The 22260-nt window shown below is 37.7% G+C and overlaps 1 protein-coding gene across 2 annotated transcripts in view; it reads right to left on the bottom strand.

Annotated features, from left to right (window-relative positions):
- RC3H1 (ring finger and CCCH-type domains 1) overlaps nt 1-19022 on the bottom strand; it is a 42920-nt gene extending 23898 nt beyond the window's left edge. For both annotated transcript variants that reach the window (XM_008145871.3, XM_008145870.3), the window contains exons 1-8: nt 18766-19022; nt 15349-15469; nt 14420-14659; nt 13832-14007; nt 12865-13065; nt 10711-10843; nt 6008-6126; nt 4264-4376 (exon numbers count right to left, since the gene is read on the bottom strand). In XM_008145871.3, the coding sequence (XP_008144093.1) occupies nt 4264-4376; nt 6008-6126; nt 10711-10843; nt 12865-13065; nt 13832-14007; nt 14420-14659; nt 15349-15469; nt 18766-18996 (1334 nt within the window). In that variant the 5' untranslated portion in view covers nt 18997-19022. The remainder of the gene's footprint in view (nt 1-4263; nt 4377-6007; nt 6127-10710; nt 10844-12864; nt 13066-13831; nt 14008-14419; nt 14660-15348; nt 15470-18765) is intronic.
- Between the last annotated feature and the right edge of the window lie 3238 nt (nt 19023-22260).

Below are 22260 nucleotides of genomic sequence, written 5' to 3' on the forward strand. Positions count from 1 at the left end.
CAAATGCTTTGGGATAGTGAGCCTATATTATAAATTAAGAATAAAACAAAAGGCCAGTGTGCACTGAGAAAAATTTACTATTTATTCCATTAAATTATTTAAATAATCAAGAATTGTAATTTGTATCAGATCTGATGCTGATTATAAGTGTGCCTATGCAGAACTGAAATTATTTCAAATTGGCTTAATGGAAATCATGTAGAATAATGCCTAAATTTAAAACAGACGCTGAGGTATAAAAGGCTTGTAGATTCTAAATCTAACCACAGGAAAAAATTAAGTCATCAAACTCCAGTATCCTTGGTCCTCAACAATGAAAGCAAATCTATTTACAACTATCTAGTGCATTTAAAAAATTTTCAAACACAAACCCCCAACAGAGTAATGCTATTTTTTCAAATGTTTCCCATATCTGACAAATTTCGGGGGGGCGGGGGTAATCTACCCATCAGGGGTAACCACTGATAACAATTTGGTATATAATCATCAGATTTTCCCTTTATATCTTGCCTTAATATTCATATGTACATAAGATTACTGTTTACAGAAACAGGATCATATATGACTGCTTAGTAATTGTTTTCTCCACTTTATAATCCTGGCTATTCCTTTAAGTCAGTACATTTTAAGTTACTCCTAACTTTTTTTGCTGGTAAAACAATGTAGTAATGGATAATTATATACATGTATTTGCACCCTTGTGTGAGTAACTGGAAGCAGACTTGCTAAGTCTCATGTATGCACATTAGAAACTGTTTGTTTGTTTTTAAATATATTTTATTGATTTATTACCGAGAGGTAGGAAAAGAGGTAGAGAGTTAAAAACATCGATGAGAGAAACATCGATCAGCTGCCTCCTGCATACCTCCTACTGGGGATGTGCCCACAACCAAGGTACATGCCCTTGACTGGAGTCGAACCTGGGACCTTTCAGTCCGCAGGCAGATGCTCTATCCACTGAGCCAAACCAGTTAGGGCTAGAAACTGTTTTAATGCTCCAAAACTATTATTGCTCCTACTGATAAAGTCTTTTTTCAGTATGTCATCAAACACTGGGTAGTATCAATCTTTGTTAAATGATAGTTCAAAAATACCAAGTTTTGTTTTTATTTGCATTCTTTAGCAATTAGTGAAGTTGAACAGAGTTTCACACATTTATTGGCAATGAGTATTCTTCTGCTTTGCTCATTTATCTTCATATTCCATCTTTCCACTGGTTCTACATTCTTACAGATTTATAGGAGTTCATTCTAGGTTAGGGATTATCAGCCCTTGTATATCATTTCCCCACTAATCTTTTTTCTTTCAATTGTGGTGTTTAGGACATATCTTAGTTTTTAATTTTTATATAATCAAATTTATAAATCATCTTCTTTATGGATGCTAGGTTGTCATGCTTCCAAAATCCTTTCCTACTATAAAATTATGTAACAACAACAAAAATCTCTAAGTACTCTATGGTTTCCTTCTTAAATATTTAAATCTCGGATACATTGGTAATTCATTTTGGTATAAAGATAAGAACCAGCTGTAATTATTTTTCCAAACGGATAGCAGTTATTTCATCATCTTTTTTTATTATTGATATAAAACTAGAGGCCTGGTACACGAAATTCGTGCATGGGGGGGGAGGGAAGGTGTCCCTGAGCCCAGCCTGCACCCTCTCCAATCTGAGACCCCTCTCACAATCCAGGACTGCTGGCTTCCAACTGCTCACCTGCCTGCCTTCCTGATTCCACCTAACCGCTTCTGCCTGCCAGCCTGATCACCCCCTAACCACTCCCCTGCCAGCCTGATTGATACCTAACTGCTCCCCTGCCAGCCTGATCGATGCCTAACTGCTCCCCTGCCAGCCTGTTTGCCCCTAACTGCCCTCCCCTGCAGGCCTGGTCACCCCTAACTGCCTCCCCTGCAGGCCTGGTCCCCCCCTACTGCCCTTCCCTGCAGGCCCGGTCACCCCCAACTTCCCTCCTCTGCCGGCCTGGTCACCCCCTAACTGCCCTCCCCTGGAGGCTTGATCACCCCCAACTGCCCTCCCTTGCAGGCCTGGTCCTTCCCAACTGCCCTCCCCTGCTGGCCATCTTGTGGTGGCCATCTTGTGTCCACATGGGGGCAGAATCTTTGACCACATGGGAACAGCCATCTTGTGTGTTGGAGTGATGGTCAATCTGCATATTACTCTTTCATTAGATAGGATAGAGGCTTGGTGCATGGGTGGGGGCCAGCTGGTTTGCCCGGAAGGGTGGCCCAGAAGGGTGTCCCGAATCAAGGTGGGGGTTCCCTTGGGGCGTGGGGCAGCCTGGGCAGGGGGCCTATGGTGGTTTGCAAGCCGGCCATGCCCCCCGGCGACCCAAGCGGAGGCCCTGGTATCTGGAATTTATTTATCTTCTATAATTGAAATTTTGTAGCCTGGAGCGGAGCCAAGCCTTCTGCTCGCTCCGTGGCGGCAGCCATTTCTGTTGGGATTTATTGATCTTCTATAATTGAAACTTTGTAGCCTGGAGTGGAAGCCTAGACCAGCCAGGGCTGCAGAAGCTTGGCTTCCTCCATCGCCGGGGGCAACCCTAGCCTCCTGCTCTCTCCAGCTCCATGGCTGCCGCCATTTTTGTTGGGATTTATTTATCTTCTATCATTGAAACTTTGTAGCATTGAGTGGAGGCTTAGGCCGGCAAGCGCAGGTGGAAAGCTTGGCTTCCTCCATCGCTGGGGAAACCCAAGCCTCCCTCCTGCTCTCCGTGGCCGCAGCCATCTTGGTTGGGTTTATTTGCGTATTCACTCCTGATTGGCTGGTGGGTGTGGCTTGTGGGTATAGCGGAAGTACAGTCAATTTGTATATTACTCTTTTATTAGATAGGATGCCTCCTTTGGCACATATGCCCATGTATCTGGAACTCCTTCTAGATTTTCTATTATATTTCATTGATCTATCTATTTCTATGCTCACACCATAGCATTTATATTCATTTTAGCTCATAATACTGGCTAATAGTTACTGATTTAGTTCCTTTTTTTCAGAATTTTCTTGGCTATTTGCATATTACTGTTTAAAACACAACAAAACCTTTATAATGCCCAGTCTTACCTAAAAATATAGTATTCTTTCATTTATCAATTCTTCCTTTATGTTCCTAGCTAGTCTACTAATTCAATTAATATAGATACTGAATATTTCTTATTACTTTATTACTTGATATTTGTCTTTTTGTTGTTATTAATGCAAAAGGAATCCTTAATTTCACTTTACTGGTTTATATGACAGCAAGTCATTTTAAAATTTTTTCTGAATTGCCACCTTACTAAACTTGTTTCTTTAGCTTCCAGTAGTTTTCTTGAATTGCTCCATGTAATCATTTTAAGTCTATATTATTCTTACATACATTTGTTACTACTTCCAGAACATTAAGTAACAGTCTTGCTAGTAGAAAATTTTGCTTTACTCTTAATTTAAATGAGACTACATCTAATTAGTTATAATTAATTATACTAATTAAGTATGATACTCTCATGCTGGTTTTTGTATATGTTATTATTGTCCTGATAAGGGATTTTGATCTATTATGGACATTGGGTTTTATTCAAATGCCTTTTGGAATCTTTGTATATGACCACAAGGTATTTCTTCTCTAACCTTAGTAACTAATATCATGCTACCTTTGTAGTTAGCCATGGCATCTATTTTAATGTATTACTGAATTCTAATTTTAATATTTGAGACTTAAGAAATATTAACATACAAGATAAATTTGTAGTTTAATTGTGCTGTTTGTCAAAGTTAGTATTACTGGTTTTATAAAAAAAATTAAAAGGTTTTTCTTTCTATTATGTGCTGGAAATTTTAACATCATTGGAATTATCTGATCCTTGAAATTGAAATTAAACCTGTGAAATTGAACCTAGAAATAAAATAATTCCTTTAATAGAGCAAAGAGCCAATTTTTCCATTGGTAATGCACTATTCAATTAGTTAAAGTCAGTTAAAACTGATGAAAATTCTTAGAACTTTCATTTTTTTGATAGTTATAATGACTCACTTCTAGATTTGGTTAACCATAAATAGTTTCCTATCTTTAGGCACGATATAAAGCAAGCTGAAAAAACTGATTCAGTTTTCTTTTTAAAATTCTGCATTACTTTCTAAACATTTCCTGTTCATTAAAGAGAATGCACCGACTCCTCTTGTATTTCTCGATGGCAGAAAGTTATTCTACTTAATAATTCAACCTTATCTATTAGAAGGCTGAGTCTAATGCCTTTCTCACTTACTTTTCCAGTTCCTCCTGGGAGTGTGCAAATGTACAGCTGGCCCCACGAGGGCATCCTCCTCTCTGCTTCATATCTCGACACATGTATGTCTTATATTTGCTATGCTGTGGAGGCTAACACCAAAATCGAAACATTAGACATTAAAAACAGATGGAAATTTTTCACTGCCATTTTAGGATCTTGGTAATCTAAACAATTCAGATTGATTCACACACTTAGCCTACCGTGAGCAAAAGTGCTGGAAAATCACTTTGTCTGAAGTCTCAGGGTCCCAAAATAAGTAAGTTAATTAAAAAGAATGTAGCCAAATTTTCTGATATGTTCTGAAACATGCACCATCACATAAATTCTTGATTAAGTCTCAAGGGAGCACTATGATCTTCTTTCTAGGTTTGTAATGAAAGTCCTAAACCAGTGGTCAGCAAACCACAGCTCGCGAGCCACATGCGGCTCTTTGGCCCCCTTGAGTGTGGCTCTTCCACAAAATACCACGTGCAGGCGCGCACATACAGTGTGATTGAAACTTTGTGGCCCATGCACAGAAGTCAGTTTTTGGCCTGGGCAAGTCTATTTTGAAGAAGTGGCGTTAGAACACTCAGAGGCCAAAGAGCTGCATGTGGTTCGCGAGCCACAGTTTGCAGACCACTTCAATAGTTTAGGACTTTCAAATGTTTAAACTGTGTTCTAATATTTGTTTTTAACAATGTGTAGGATAGTATACTTATAATTATGTTTCTTTATAACATACCACAAAATCTATAATAGGCCCTATAACTGAAAAATATTCTGTAACCAATTCTTGACGTACAGACTATATCAAAGACTTAACATATCTCCAAAGGTACAAAGGAAACATTATTTACAACTCAGTGATAAGGCAGGGCAACAGATCTGGGAGTTAATACCAAATACAATACTAAGCAAAATGATATTTAATGTATTTTATCACCTACTAGCAGAATTTCAACGTTATTCTTACTATTTTTGTTACATTCTTCATGTCTAAGGGAATAGGGAGTTAAAAAGAGGTTTTAATTTCTTTTATTTCTGAATCAAACATAAAGCTCTGATCTGTTCTTAAATTGATTATGATAAGTATATCCATATTATTCTACTTGGGACAGTTTTAACATTTATCTTCCAAAGAAGGTAAGAATAGTAAATCATTATTGTTAGTATTAACCTGAGCCAGATGAATTAAAACCAAAGTTTTAATTTTTCAAGTTTATTACTGAAGAATAAAAGATCTAGTGAACCTAACATAAAACGTAAGAACAAAACAAAATTCTGGGGATTAAAATGAAAAACTCTAGCCACATGATCTATTATATTTTAGTGCCATAAATTTCATTTTAAAATATTTGAGGAAAATTTGGCCCAATGGCATAACAGATATTATGAATGAAAAATGTTAAAATACTAATATAGAAAAAGCATTTACAAATGTGTGAACAGTACTGGAGAGATGTAGCATTAGCACTAAAAAGTGAAACCTGTTGTCCAACAGAGATGTAATAGTAACCAAAGAGAATAATTGAATTTAAATTGAATAAACTTTAGCACAGAATCAAATGCTGCTATATCCAATGTGAACAGTGAGTCCAGTACATTATTTCATTCAATGTTGTCACATAAAATTACTAGGCTAATCCAGGAAACTGGCTGCTAACCACACTAACTTAGTGTATCATTTCTACAGTCAGAGCTTTAAAATGCTCATGTTACTTCACTGGCTGTGTCTTACCTGCTGTTGATCCGCTCCTTTCTTACTGTGGTTCTGGATGTAATCAACCAGCCCATGTACCACTGTACGCACAGCAACCAATCCATTTTCTAGCTGTTCCCAAGTAGGAGGAGGAGCATCTACACAACAAATAAAAATCAATTTTTTAAACAATGTTATCCAATGTTTTGCTCAATATTAAATTAATAAAGGAGATGTGTCAGCTCTTCAGTGAAATCAACTTAAGCTTCAGGTAATAATAGCTTGTTCTCCTAAACATCATTGTAAAGAAACAGATATATTCTTCTAAATCTGGGGCTGTAAACTAAAATAGCTATAGGAACAAGGAAGGTAACATAAGGGAATTAAGTAGGCCAGACGATAAATGGCAACTGTCAACAGATGCTTAATTTTGGAGATGACAACAGAAAAAGGCAGGAACTGTGTTGAAATGGAGAGTATGTTTCACATCTAAAGTCACAGTTACTATTAAACCTTAGCTGATGGTTGTTATGTGAAAATGCAAGGCTGGCCCTGCCAGATACACCACAGTTTCCCAGGGAAAGGTGAAATTTGAGATTTTTTTATGTAAAATTACCCAGTTTTTATGTGTTGGTATCTAAAAAATTTGGAATATTTGCAGGCCAACACTGTGTGTACCAAACAAGACTTAACTGTGGATTGTCTACAGGCAACTTAATTTGTAATGACTATTTTGAAATTTTGTATAAATCAAGTATTGGTAAACAGAATATTTTTAAAGTTTCATAGAAGAGCTAATATATAAAGCAACTTTACTATACATCCTCTTCATTTAGTAAGTTATTTGTCCAGGGCCAGCATTGAGATTTTATAAAGGAAAAATTAACCACAGGGCTTAATATAAAATATTTTTAAAAGAAATATAAAATGAGAACACAGATGCAGATATGACTTCTGTTGGGAGACATTCTGAAAGATTTAGGTGATGGCATCTAAACTAGGCTTTTAAGGGCACAGGGAATTTTAACAACAAAAGGATGAAGATAACAGAGAAGGTAAAGAGAATAGTCACACACAAAAAGTATTTTTTTTTTTGAACTTCTAATTCCCAGGGATTGTTCTCATTGCTGGGGAAGCAGTGGCAACCAAACAAAAATCCCTGTTGTGTTCAAGGAGAGGAGCCAGACAATAGATAAGATGAATAACCAAAATACAAAAGTATTTTGATAATAATGAATTGAATAAGTAGAGTAAAGGAGGGGGAGTGAGACGGGTACAGGTACGTGTAAAATTTCAGACAGGGTAGCCTGAGAAGGCATGCTTGACAAGGTTATATTTAACCAAAGACCTGAAAGAAAGGTTGATATACTAGGAGAAAAATATTCTAGGAAGAAGGAAGAGGCAGTGCAAAGCCGCTGTGAGAATACGCCTGGCCTGTATGTGGAGCTGAAACCGGAGAGAAGTAAGTTGGATGGAAAAGGGGAGAGACGAAGAGAAAGGTAAAGAAGACCAGATCTTGGGAGACCTGGTAAGTCATAGAAAAGATTTTGGCTTTTATTGACTGACGAAGGCCCTGAAGAATTTTGAGCAGAGGGGTAACAGAATCACCTTGGCGCCTATGCTCAAACAAGACAGACAACAGGAGGCTCTTCTCTAGTCCAGGAAGAGAGATAAGGGTGTTAGAAGTGAAAGTGATAAGTAGGTGGATTCTAAATGGATTTTACAGGACATGCTGATGGAGCAGATGTACCTTATGAAAGAAAGATAACTTGAAGATGATATCACCAAGGCCTTTAGACTGAGGAAATGGAAGACCAGAATTGCCACTAACTGGAATGAGGGTGGGGCGGAAGCTTGGAACTCACTTTTCAACTGATTAAGTTCGAAATTCCTATCTGATAGTCAAATAGAGAGGTTGGATATTGAGCAGGCAGGTAGATATAAAAAAGAATTCTGGAAGAAGGTGTGGGCTGGAGATATTATGTTTCATAGATCCTAAAATACCATCAATTGTAACACCACAAACCAGGATTTTATGTGACCCCAAAATTAAAAGAAGATTGCTAATTAAGTTATCACATGTCATTGCTTGTTCAAATGCATTCTAATTTCAGAAATGCTAAGATCTGTAAAAAAACAACTGTAGGCTTCAGACTTTAAATAATATTTCAAGCACATTCTAGGGAATAGGTATAAATAGAAAACAGAAGAGATACAAGGATTAAACTCTAGAAGCACTCCAAAAATTAGAGGCTAGGGGGAAAAATGGTTAGAAGCTATGGAGAGGAGGAGAAACCAGCAACAGAGATTGAGAAGGAGGATCCTATAAAGAAAGAAGGAAACTAGGAGAGTAGTGGCCTGAATACAAGTGAAAAAAGTGTTGCAAAAAGTAAACAACAATGTTAGATGCTGTTAGTAGTTAAAATACAATTGAGTATCAAGAGCTGATGTATGGAGTCAGCTATGTGGAAGTCACTTGTAACCTTGACAAAAGCACACTGAATTAAGTGGTAGAGATAAATGCCTGGCTACAGTGAGCTCAAGAGAGTGCTATAAAAAGGAGAGAAATAGAGAAACAGAGTGGTGGGTGGATGGCAAATGGTGTCAAAAGTGTGTTACAATGAGAGGAATAATTGTATATTTGTATGCTGATAAAAATACTCTAATAGAGAAGAAAAACTGGTAAGAAACAAGTCTGGAAGACAGCCTTGACAAGATGATATTAGTACAGGAGGAGAGAGGGTGGCCTTAGGTGCAAGTACAGTTTATCCACACTCACATAAGGAGCACAGATTCTACTGGCACAGACGCAGGTAGACAGGCTGGGGGTTAATGGAGTGGTGAGCTTGTGAAAGTGCTCTTTTGATTGCTCAGAATGATCAGTGTGTGTGGTGGATCGCTGTGTTCTAGGAATAGATCTAATCTGGTTTGATTAAGCAGTTTTGGTAGTAAATCTACAAAGGTAGATTGATAAAAATTAGAGAGCTCTGAATGCCACAGTCAGGATTTTAAAACCTTATTCAATTGGGTATCACTGAAAGCTTATGAACGTAGCAATGAGAGATGTGATTTATTTTGTAGCAGTAAGTGGAATGGACGGCATTCAATCTTAGGAAAAAGACTGAGGCCTCACTAAGGCGAATTAATATTAATGGGCATGGGATAAAGAGATATTGTGAAAGAAGAACAGATAGATCCTATTGTCTGGAATGGTATGTAGAGCAAGTGAAAGAAAAAGATCTGAAGTAACACAAAAGACTCAAGTTTTAAGCTCACATACCTCAAGAATGAGGTCATTTACAGAGAATGGGAACATAGGAGGAAGAGAGGGTAATGAATGAAGATGAAATAAGATGATGGTGAATCTCAGAAAGTGGGTCTGGAGTAATGAAGAGAAAACAGTGATAGAGATATTTGGGAGCCTATTCTATATAATAAAAGCCTAATATGCAAATTATTCGACCGGGAGTTCGACCACTTGCTATGACATGCGCTGACCACCAGGGGGTGGAGCGGAACATGGCAGGCATCAGCGATGCGGCGCTGGCAGTGGGTGGCAGTGGAGGTGCTGCCGGCCCCAAGGAGAGCGGGACCATGGTGGGATGGTGGAGCAGGTGACTGGGCGGTGCCAGGCCAAAGCAGGTGCAAGCGGGGGGCCCCTGATCGCCCTGCCGATCACCCCACAGACGGCAAACAGCGGTGGTGGGGGGCAGGGGCCCGGCTCCAATCGATTGCCCCGCAGGCAGGATGGTAAGAGCAGGTGAAGGGGTGGTGCCAGGCCATGGCAGGGTGTCAGGTGGGGCTGCAAGGCTGAGGGCATGAGCTGGGGCCCGATCCCTGCAGGCCAGCCTGAGGGACCCCACCTGTGCACGAATTCATGCACCGGGCCTCTAGTTATCTATAAAGAGATAATACCTGATGCTGGGAATGAATGACCACCATCAACAGAGTGCAAACAAAACAAAATTCCAAGAATACAACCAGCCAACTCCTTGATGGGCAGGAGAGGAAAGAATGGTAAAAATAAGAGAGAACTAGCATTTAGACAGGTCAGAAGAAAACCGTAAGACTACAGTTACAAGCTATTACAAGAGTTTCTGTATCAAGAAAGTAGTAAACATTATCAAATGCTGAAGACAAATCAAGTAATTTAAGGACTAATAAAGAAGCCTTTGGAATAAGAAACTGGGAGGTTACTAGTGAATGTTAAGAGCGTTTTATATCAGTAGTGGGAATAAACACAAGGACAACAATAAAATACAAGCTAAAATATCTAAGACGAAGTATTAGGTGAAAAAAATGAAGGTCGGGTGATTTTCAGGTCAAGAAAGAACAGGAAAAGGGGTGAAAATAAGAGAGATACTTGATGGAATGAGATATAGAGAAGGAAAACATGGGACCAAAAACACACAACTAATGACATATGATTTAGAAAAAATGAGAAAACTTTAGTCAAAAAAGATGAGAATGGTAAAATATAGCACAACTTGACAATGAGAAAAAAAGAAACAAAGGATTTCAGAGAGAATCTACTTTGCTGGTGAAATGAACAGCATAATAAAAAGTATTAAATAAATATTAGTTGAAGTAATATAGACAGACAAAAATGGGGGCAGAACTTAAATACTGTAGAAGAAATCTGCAATAGCCATTCTCAGAATGGTAACAAAAAATAATTAAAAGATTCATTGAGTAGCACTGAGGCACACATAGGACAGTCCATTAACATTCCTTGGGTTTACCTGGACTAGGGTCAATGTTTGCTAATAGCTCCAAATGGGGTCTTAGTCGGTTCAAATTTGCTGGATCTCCAGTTCGCTGGAGAGCAATTGTTAGTTCCTGGACACTTTGTGCAAAAGAGGCTGGAGTCTGCAACTTAAAAAAAGAAAAATATTAACTCTCCAAAGGCCAGAAAATCCTTTGGGGGGAAAAAGGATTATTTACAATATCACAATCATTTTTGCAATTTATTAAATTTAATTTTACCCTTCCACACATCCCAAGCTTTGGCCAGATATGTACTGTGCCCTTGCTTCCCTCTGCTATCACATTCCTTACATATGAGAGCTCTCTCAATTCTCAGTTTGGAAGTACTCTTTTATGTTCTTACAGTTTGACTGGCTCTTGGGGTCCTTCCAAATAAGTGAAATTTGGAAAGATAGTCTAGAAATAATGCTATACAAAAGACAGAACAATGAAACTGAACTCAAACTCAGTTTGAATTCAAATTCTGTTATAGACCAAAGATCATGACACGGGCTATAATCTTTACACACTCTCTCTAAAAATCAATGGGGGAAAAATATCCTCAGATGAAGATTAACAACAAAAACTACCATTACGAAAGTTTCAATATGCTATAATCAGTCAGTCGCATCATTTCAGACCTAAAAGTTGCAGGTAAAGTTTGGCTAAAGGTATCTAGGGGCCCTAGCCAGTTTGGTTCAGTGGATACAGCACTGGCCTGCAAACTGAAGAGTTGTGGGTTTGATTCTGGTCAAGGGCACGTACCTTGGCTGCAGGCTTGATCCCTAGCCCTAGTCAGGGCACATGCAGGAGGCAACCAATCAATGTGTCTCTCTCACACGGATGTCTCTCTCTTCCTCTCTCCCTCCTCCTCCCTCCCTTCCACTCTCTCTAAAAATCAATGGGAAAATATCCTCATGTGAGGATAAACAACAAAAAAAGGATCTGGGAAGACTTATAAGACAAAAGAAGTAATATATATCATATTGAAAATTTTGCACCAAGTAGTTATAAAACACATTTCCCAATTCTCATTTAACATCAATATTCTACTCATTCAAAGAATTCTATTTTGGGGAACAGGAGAGAGAGAGAGAGAGAAAGAGACAGAGAAAAGCAGAGAAGCCCAGAAAGAGGCTTGGTGATTAAAAACATGGATTCTAGAGTCAGAATACCACAGTTCAAATCCAAATCTGTCACTGGAGAAATGTATTTAACCTCTCTGTCTCTGTATAAAAGGGATGATAGCGGGCTGTTGGAGAAGACTAAATGAACTGTTTAAACCACCAGGCACATAGTAAGCTCTCAGTAAGTGTTAAATATTTGGGCAACATCTTGACCTTATTTCTCTGTTAATGGTTGGGTAACTCTAAGTATATCATCTCTATGGTTTTAAGTATATAAGGTAAAATAGTAAAAATTAAATAAAATACTATTATTGAACATATTTACAAGGTGTTTTTATAGCACTTTCATATATTTCATATTAAATTACAACACATTTATGGTATGCTCCAAGTTTGTTTTTTAGTATGCTCCAGTTTTAAGAGAATTAAAATTAGCTCTTAGAGTCAGAAATAAATAAAATTCATGTGAACTCTAGTGTTTTCATCATCATAACAAACAACAGAAAGTAAAAATAAGTTTACTGAAAATTTGATCAAACTTAGAATGGTTGGTAAAATTCTAATGGTTGGTGAAAATTTTCTGCTGAGAATAATATGAAGCCTCAGTGTGTACATCTTCCAGACCATTAAATGGCTGCTACAGGCAGACAATAAAGGCACTTAGGAAATGGGTTTAACTAACACAGTGAACAAAACTCAGAGAACAGTAAAAGTAGGGAGAGAGGCAATGATATAAAAGAAATGCCAGCTTCTCAAAAATGAGCGAATGCATGCTGGAAAAAGCATTAAAACACTAATGAAATATTATATGAAAAATGTCAATTATACCTCAATTTAAAAAAATCTTTATGTTAGCAAACTGGTATTTTGATGTGACTAGTTATGACATGACACCGGACTATAGAGAATATAACTTAAAGGAGTGTGACATATAGTACTCACTTTAATACACACTTGTTAAATAAATGAATCAACAAAATTCCAGGATTACTGCAAGAAGTAAGGAACAACAAAAGGGTCTACCTTGTCAATAATGGATTGCATATGAGATTTGTGAGACTGGTCTCCATACAGCAAAGAGGACCACTGGTCTGGTGCGATTCGTAAGCCTGCTTCCATAGCAATCTGAACTATCTGGGAGTCATGCTCTCGCCTCAGAGCTTCATAGGTCCTGAATTCTTCTTTTAGTTGCATCAAAGAGGAGTCTTCATCACGTTTGGTGACCTAACAAGACACACATAATCTCATTGTGAGTCAGGTGAGGAACAAAATGGGCTTATTCTTTATAAGAGCATCTATAGATAAGATAATTTTCTTAAAAAAAAATGTTTTTAGTGATTTCAGAGAGAGGAAGGGAGGAGAAATAGAAACATCGATGAAAGAGAAATACCAATCAGCTGTCTCCTGCACGCCCCCTACTGGAGATCGAGCCTGAAACCCGGGAATGTGCCCTGACCTGGAAATCAACCAGTGACCTCCTGGTGCAAGGGACAACACCCAACCAACTGAGCCACACTGGCTGGGCATAACAGGTAATTTTTAACGTAACACACAAATTTCTTATAGTAACAATAGCAAGGTTAAAATGGAGCACACCATTCTGCGATATAAAACATTTCCCCTTTTATAGATGTCAAAATCCCTGGAATGATATCAGAACAAAGAGCCAAATACAACTTATTTCCTGCTTCAATGACTCTCTATCCAGACCAATTCTCCTTGTAGTCTTGGCAGAAAACTGACCCAGCTTATTAGTCTCTCCAAATAGAAAAATCTATAAGCCTCGGTTTGATCTATGTTGTTCAATATCTAACATACAAATTTAATACAAAAAGATTTAAGTTTATAGGATGCCATCTGTATTCTTTAAAAGAAAAGTTGTTGAATTTTCTGAAAAGACTCAGGCAACTTTATTAAACTGAAAGTTTTATTAATTGTTTAGGGAACGGACAATGTTTCCTTTAAGCTGAAATGTAACAGAGGTTCATACCTTGAAACAGGAGGCTCTATACAGGAGCTGGACAACATGCCCAATGCTAGTTTTAGAGGCTTGAGGGAACCGTGGCTCTAACCTTTGCACCACAAAGAGAACCAATACTTTTCTTGACAAAGCAGAACCATCTTCCAAAGCCAGGAGAACCAACTTTAGAGCTTCCTCCTGCATTGCTAGGAAGAGTTGGGCAAAATCAAAATTTATCATGTGCAGGGATAAGATAAATTCACTTATTAAAAGGGCAATACTCAATAATTTTTATAGGTATCAGTTAAATAGACAACGCAATGATAGACAGTTACGCTTTTTAACCTTTTGGGGGCTTTTTGTATTACATTTTATTTATGAAAGAAATAAAGTCAATACATTCAAGAAAAATGTCTATCAAAATGAATAAACTTTTGGCATTAAGGGAAAAGTTAAGTGCTTTGAAAAACTGACGTGGAATCACCCAAGCCATAGTTATCAAGTAGAATATTGCTTGATAACAACAGAATTTGCAATGAACTAGCCGTTGTATATATTTATATTCCCCAGACCATACTTTAAGAATTACTAGTGTATGTATGGAATTTAATTCTATACCTGGTCCAAGGAACTGGCAGCCCCGAGCCCTTACTGCTGCCCAAAGATTAGAAGAGAGTTGCTGAGGATTCTGGTGCTGGAGAATGAGCTCTGTAACTGTTCGTTCACCTAAAGATCGAGCTGCTCGCATGGCACGAATCCTGCCTTCTTCTTCCACTAGTTGGCAGTGGACCAGAGTCACCAGCTTCCTCTGCATTGGGCGACTCAGAACACTCTGAGTAGTGCTATTCAGACCCACTCCTTCAAATAGAGTAAAAAAATATTTCTAGGTTTACAATGCAATTTCAGAGAGTTCAGAAAAACTTCCTCGGATGGGCTGATTGACTTATGGGTTCTACTAGAATATTTAGAATGAATTACAGAATTACACAAGTGAAGCATTTTTAAAAGTATACAACAAAAGCTTTTACCTCGTGCAAATACAACATTAATGACATTAAATATACCATTATTCAGTTTAATCATGGAGAAATAAAGATGAAAAGGCCCGACAATAATAATTAGTTTAAGACCTAAATCTGGAGGTCATAACAGTTCTGACATATTATTTCATAGTGAAATAATAAGCTGTAATGGCAAGGTAGTAATGGCAACTTCCAATTTTATTACCTTCCCTATAGCACAACATATAAAACTGAATAGAAGGCAGACAATTCAGAGTTGCCAAATGATAGCGAGCCCTTCTGAAACCATTATTGCATTTATACTTATACTTATTTCTGTAACTCATTCAAATGTTTCCAACATCACATAAACTCTCAATTCACTACTTTGTTTGATAAGTTTTGTAATAACATTATTTAGCACTAGTAAGTTTAATTTACACTAAATAAATTTCATTAACATTCATTTACAGCCGACAATTTTTATGGTAATAAAAGTATTTTTAATAAACATGTGCTTAGCATTACTAACTGCACCCGACTTACCTCTAGCGCTGCTGAGTGGTTTCAGGTACAATGCTAATTCTTCTACACATTTCCTGGCTTCGTCATAATGCTTTGTATCTTCAACCCCACTACACAATGTAACAGGCTGCTGCTCAGGGACCTAGAGATCAAAAGAAGAGGTCTGCGTCAGTGCTTACTAATCAATTAAACAAGTGCTTTTTTTAGTATGTTTTATGCACTGCCATTTAATACCAGTAATATCAAAACTCCCATTAAATTTACTGGATTCTTAAAGAACTTCATATTCTTTTAAGTGCTGTTCCTCTCATATTTCTTGCCACTCCTACCCCAGCCCAAAAAACTAATTTATTCTCTGTTTCTATAAATTTGCCTATTTTGGACATTTCATATAAATAGAACATAGAATGATACAATAGCTTCCAAAGTGGCTGCACCATTTTTGCATTCCCACCAACAATAAAGGAGTATCTGTTACTCCACATCCTCACCAGCAATTGATGTTGTTTTTTGGATTTTAGGTATTCTAATTGGTGTGTAGTAGTATCTCAGTGTTTTAATTTGTAATTCCAAATGACAAATGCTGCTGAGCTCATTTATTTGCTTAGATGCCATCTGTATATCTTTTTTGATGAAGTATCTGTTCAGATCTTAGTCTATTTTAAAATTATGTTCTTTTTAATAAGCTGTAAGAGTTCTTTGCATATTCTAGATGCAAGTTTCTTACCAGATATGAGTTACAATGATTTCTCTCATTCTGTGGGTTTTTCTTTCACTCTCTTGACAATGTCCTTTGAAGCACAAAGTTTTAAATTTTGATTTAGTTCAATTTATCTTTTGTCTTGTGCTCCTGAGTGTCATATCTTTAAAAAACCACTGCCTACTCCAAGGTCATAGATATATCTAGGCCTATATTTTTCTTCTAAGAGTTTTGTAATTTTAGCTCCTACATTTACCCTTTGTTCCACTTTGAGTCAATTTTTATACATGATGTGAGGTAGAGGTCCAATTCATTCTTTAACATTTGGATATCAAGTTTTCCCTGACCATTTTGTTGGAAAAACTGTTTTTTCCCCATTGAATGACCTTGGCAACCTTGTCAAAAAAATCATCTGACCGTACATTGTGTTTATTTCTGAACTCTCTATTCTATTACCAGGACCTAAATATGTCTTTATGCCAGTACCATACTCTCTTGATCACTTTAGTTTTGCAGGTTCAAAATCAGAAAGTATGATTCTTTTTTGTTCTTCTTTCTCAAGATTGTTTGGCTATTTGAGGCCCTTGTGATTCCATATAAATTTTAGGGTGAATTTTTCTATCTCTGAAAAAAAGAACCACCACTGGGATTTTGATAGTGCTTACACTAAACCTGTAGATTACTTTGGGTATATTGTCATCTTAATAATACAAAGTCTGCCTATCCATGAGCACGTGATGTCTTTCCCTTTATTTATATCTTTTTAAATTTCAGCAAAGTTTTGTAGTTTTCAGAGTACAAGTCTTTCACCACCTTTGCTAAAATTATTCCTAGTTATTTTATTCTTTTTGACGCTACTGACTTACATATGTGTTTTTTTTTAAAATATTTTTATTGACTTCAGAGAGGAAGGGAGAGAGAGAAATATCAATGATGAGAGAATCATTTATCGGCTGCCTCTTGCACACCCACTATTGGGGATTGAACCCGAAACCTGGGCATGTGCTCTGACTGGGAATAGAAGACCTCCTGGTTCATGGGTCTATGTTCAATCACTGAGCCGAACCAGCCTGGGCTGGAATTGCTTTCTTAAATTTCCTTTCGGATTGTTCATTGTTAGAATAGATATGCAATTAATTTTTGCATGTTGATTTTTTAACTGCAACTTTGGTTAATTAATTTATTAGCTCAAACTTTTCTCTTTTGTTGTTGTTATTCTTCTCCTGAAGATACTTTATCCATTTATTTTTAGAGAGAGTAGAAGGGAGGAAAAAAGAGGGAGAGAGGGCGAGAGAAACATTGATGTGAGAGACACATCGATTGGCTGCCTCCCACACATGCCCCAACCAAGGCCAGGGATCGAACCTGCAATCAAGGTACATACCATGGACCAGGAATCAAACCTCTGACCCTAACCACTGAGAAACACCGGCCAAGGCTCTAACAGTTTTTAAATGGAACTTTTAGGGTTAAAATAGTGGATATTATGTATTAAAATGCATACGATGCTACCCTCAAATTTCACAAACATTAGCTGTTTCAGTTAAGATATGAGGACGACTTATTCATTTTGTAGGGAAAAAATCAGTTCATCCTTAGATATCTTTACAAAAAGGTATCTGCCTCCTGCATGCCCCCTATGGGGGATTGAGCCTGCAATCTGGGCATATGCCCTGACCAGGAATGGAACCAGTGATCTCTCCATGCATGGGATGACACTCAACCAACTGAGCCACACCAGCCAGTTGGGCCAATAAGTCTATTTTTAAAATGTTTCCAAAATGTCATACTGGAATTTTCAAAAGAAAAAGAAAAATGATTGTGAAATAAAAAATTTAAGTATAGGAAGAAAAGAAAAAGCTGCACTTTCCCTTTGGACAAATATTTTATAGTATTGTTGATGACATAGAAACAAGTATGTAAATAAATTAAGTTTTCCTTTTGAATAAGAACTGCTCTTTTTACCTTCAACATACATAATATTAACCTTCTCTACTTTCTGCAGCCTTTAGGAAGATCTGAGTGGGGTTAGATCCAAAATTTCAGTATATTTATTCCGATAACGATTAACGGTAAACAGATGGTACTTTGGACATTATGCAAATTAATCTAGTGAGGGGTTATTTAAGTGAATCATATCTAGCTTTCAAAACCCTGCCTCCCATGACTTTGTGAAGCCTTCTGAAGATACCACTGATCTTGAATTTAAGAATACTGACATAAAACTTTCAAAGTATTACTTTCAGAATTACCACATTGAACTTTATGGTTATCTAGGGATATTTGCTCCTACCCTAGATAAATGGTTCCCAAAGGCTGTAGGCTACAGTTTCTTGTCACCTTCTTCTTCTTTCATTTTGATTAATATCTACTAAGTAAAACTGTCTGAAGCAGCTTCACTTTTCTTATTAAGTAAAATGTAATGGTTTTGTGAATAATATTTTCCTCAATATAAGAGGTCCTTGTGACTTCTTAGGTTTCTCTAGTGATCTGAATTGCTAAATTTGTTGAGAAAGTTGGACCACCAGATTAAAACATTGTCACCATATTATGACTGAGAAACACTGGACTACCACGGCAAGTCTCCTAACAGAATGAAATAAAGGATTGGCACAGTACTGAACTGAATTTTATCTATTTAAATAGAGGGCAATGTTACCCAGTTTTAATTCAACAAGTTTGCCTCAGGAGGAAAACATACACAGAAATTAAAAAGTATAGTAGGTCACCCATCATACCTGAGCACCCACTAGCTGAAGCAACGCTGAGTTCACGGGAAGGAGCTCAATGTCTGTATTGATAGTGGTCTGGTCAAATGGGCAAGCCTTCCGGTGGAGTTTATTCAGGCACATCTTGCAGACAGTATGGCCACAACCCAAACTGATGGGCTTTCGAATTGTTTCGTCGAAAGTCTGAGTGCAAATCGGGCAGGAAAGGAAATCCGTCCACTGTGGAGCTTGTACAGGCATTGCTTCTGGAGTTGCAATTCACTAACACACACACACACACACACACACACACACACACACACACACACACACACACAATCTAAAGCAAAGATTCCACTGGAATCAAAATCTTTGAAAAAAGTTTATCTTTTTTTAATAGTTTCTGTAGATACAGTCAGCACATAGTGTGAAATATAACCTGGAAAACAAAGAAAAAGAAAAAAAATCAATCTCCCTTTTTAAATTAAACTGTCTTCTCAGCCTACTACCTCCAACCTTTTATAGTGAATTTATATCACCATACCCTCTTTTTGCCCTTTTACAGAATTAGAGCCATAATAAAACATCCAATCTCAGCCCCTCAGTTTAAAGATGAGATACAGACCCCAGAAAGATAGAATAACTTGCCTAAGGTGACACACAAAGTTAGTAATAAAATTAAAAGACCCAAGACCTATGTCTCTCAAGTTTATCTAAATCTGTGATTGTTTTATATTTAAAAATTAGCCTTTTTAAGGTGGTCAATAATATTCTGTTTTTTAATCTGTACACCAGTTACATGAATCTGTTCACAGCTGTGAAGTTTTATCAAGCTCTACACTTAAAATATGTACATTCCTGTTGTATGTTACCCCTCAATAAAGAGGGAATTGGCCCAAAATAAAAAACTACCTTAAAATACTTTATCATCAAATTCAGTATGGGTAATGAGATAAAAAGAAATTGTAGTGTTTTTTTAAGGTTTATTTTTAAGATTTATTTTTAAGGATTTTAGATATTCTTTTTTTTTTTTAATGTTTTATTTTATTGATTTTTTACAGAGAGAGGAGGGGAGAGGAAGGGATAGATAGAAACATCAATGATGAGAGAGAAACATCAATCGCTGCCTCCTGCACGCCTCCCTCTGGGGATCTAGCCTGCAACCTGGGCATGTGCCTTGACTGGGAATCGAACCGTGACCTCCTGGTTCATAGGTCTATGCTCAACCATTGACCCATGCTGGCTGGGCAATAAAAATATTTTTTTAAAAATAATAAATAAAAAAAATCTCTAAATGTTTATATTAATAAAATGAATAATTAATATTATCATTTTTTTCAGGGCTTTTTGTTTTACAAAGAAATAAGATCTCCTAATAAGAAAAGTATTTCAATGAACAATAAACAATAAGACTAATGACTCATTCTACCAGCTCAGAAACTAGTCTGCAGATATCCAACTCCAACTCTCATAGCTGCTGTGTAGCCACTCAATTCAAATCCATGCCTCTGCAAAATAACAAATAACTATATGTTGTGAGCCTCAAAGGTTTAACTGTGGTTAAAGCAACTGCTAAAGAGCTACTATAAACTTCCGACAACATTATATAACAGAGCTCAGTTTTCTGAAAATAATCCATGTGTCAGGCATTATTTTAGGTATTTTCAGATGCTTCTCTTATTTAAATACTAGAGGCCCAGTGCACGAAATTTGTGCACTGGTAGGGTCCCTAGCAGCTGCTGGTCAGGGCCTCCCTCCCTTCCCCTGGCCGAACTCCTGGACAACTTGCATACTATGCTTTTATTATATAGGATCTACCATAAATCTAAATCAAAATATAAACTTCCACCAGTAACCAATATCTGTTAGGTATTTTAGCATTTTCAGTGTTCTATACACAGTACCTTATTAACTGAATGCTCACAGCAATGATATAATGTCATTATCTCCATTTTAAAGACAAAGAAACTAAAGTACAGCCTGGTCAGTGTGGCTCAGTTGGTTGGAGTGTCGTCCTGTACACTGAAAGGTTGTGGATTCAATTCCTGGTCAGGGTGCACACCTAGTTTGAGGGTGGTTCAGTCCCTAGTCAGGGCACATATGGAAGGCAACCAATCGTCACGGTGATGTTTTTTTTCTTTCTCTCTCTTCCCCTGTCTAAAAGCAATAAGCATACCCTCAGGTGAGGATTAAAAAGAAAAAGAAAAGAAATCAAAGTACATAGAAGTACTCAAAGACACAAGACTAGTAAGTGGCAGGATTGGGATTCAAACTCAGTCAGACCTAACTCCCAAACTGGTACTTTTTAAATCCTATAATTTGTGCCACCTTACAGATGAAAGTTAATAGTCACTAAAGTGAGAGAGCTTTTAGGGGTGATGGAAATGTTCTAAAATTGGATTATGGTGATGGTTGCACAATTCTGTAAATTTACTAAAAATCATTGAACTGTGCACTTAAAATAAGTTAATTTTATAGTATGCAAATTATACTTCAATAAAGCTGCTAAAATAGTCATTAAAGGCTTTTTATAAAAGGTCAGTTTCAAATTTTTAAATGTAATAACTTAAAAATATAAAGACACTTCAGATTTCTTCTATGAGCACAGCAATACCACTATTAAATAATTATATTGCTTTGAGGATTTCATCCACATATTACAAACTGACATTTTAAATGTTTGAAAACATATTACCATCTCCTCTATTACAGATCATCTTATCTGCTTCTCATTTAGAGGGTGAAACATAGAAATTAAAATTCATCAAGTATCTACTCTGGGCCAGTCACTCTTCTGAGGCATTACTAGGCCCATCTATACTAATAAAAGGGTAATATGCTAATTAGACCAGGAGACCTTCTGGATGTCCTTCCGGACAAAGCCATGGTGGCGGGGCCGAGGCGGAGGCAGTTAGGGGCGATCAGGCCAGGAGGAGAGCGCAGTTGGAGGCGATCAGGCCAGCAGGGGGGAGGGGGAGAGTGGGAGCGATCAGGCCGGCAGGGGGGCAGTTGGGGAAGATCAGGCCAGCAGGAAGGGCAGTTGGGGGCGATCAGGCTGGCAGGGGGGGCAGTTGGGGGCGATCAGGCCGGCGGGGGGTTGGGGGGCGCAGTTGGGGGCAAGTAGGCCAGCAGGCAGAGAGTGGTTAGGGGCGATCAGGCAGGCAGGCAGGTGGGCGAATGGTTAGGAGCCAGCGGTCCTGGATTGCAAGAGTGATGTCCGACTCGGACATCCCCCGAGGGGTCCCAGATTGGAGAGGATGCATGCCGGGCTGAGGGTCACACACACCACCTCCCCCCCCCCCCATACATGAATTTTGTGCACCGGGCCACTAGTTTTATAGAAAACTGCTGAGCTGCTGCAGCATTAAATAACTTGCCCGAAGCTATAAATTGTGGAACTGAGACTAAAACTCAGCTCTTATATGAATTGAAGCATAAGTTGCTCTGAGAAAGATATTATATCAAACAAAACTTACTGTCTGTAAGAAGGCAATCTTGATCTATTCCCACCCACCCTACCCTATG

Source organism: Eptesicus fuscus, chromosome 22, assembly GCF_027574615.1.
Source record: "Eptesicus fuscus isolate TK198812 chromosome 22, DD_ASM_mEF_20220401, whole genome shotgun sequence".
NCBI classification, from domain to species: Eukaryota; Metazoa; Chordata; class Mammalia; order Chiroptera; family Vespertilionidae; genus Eptesicus; species Eptesicus fuscus.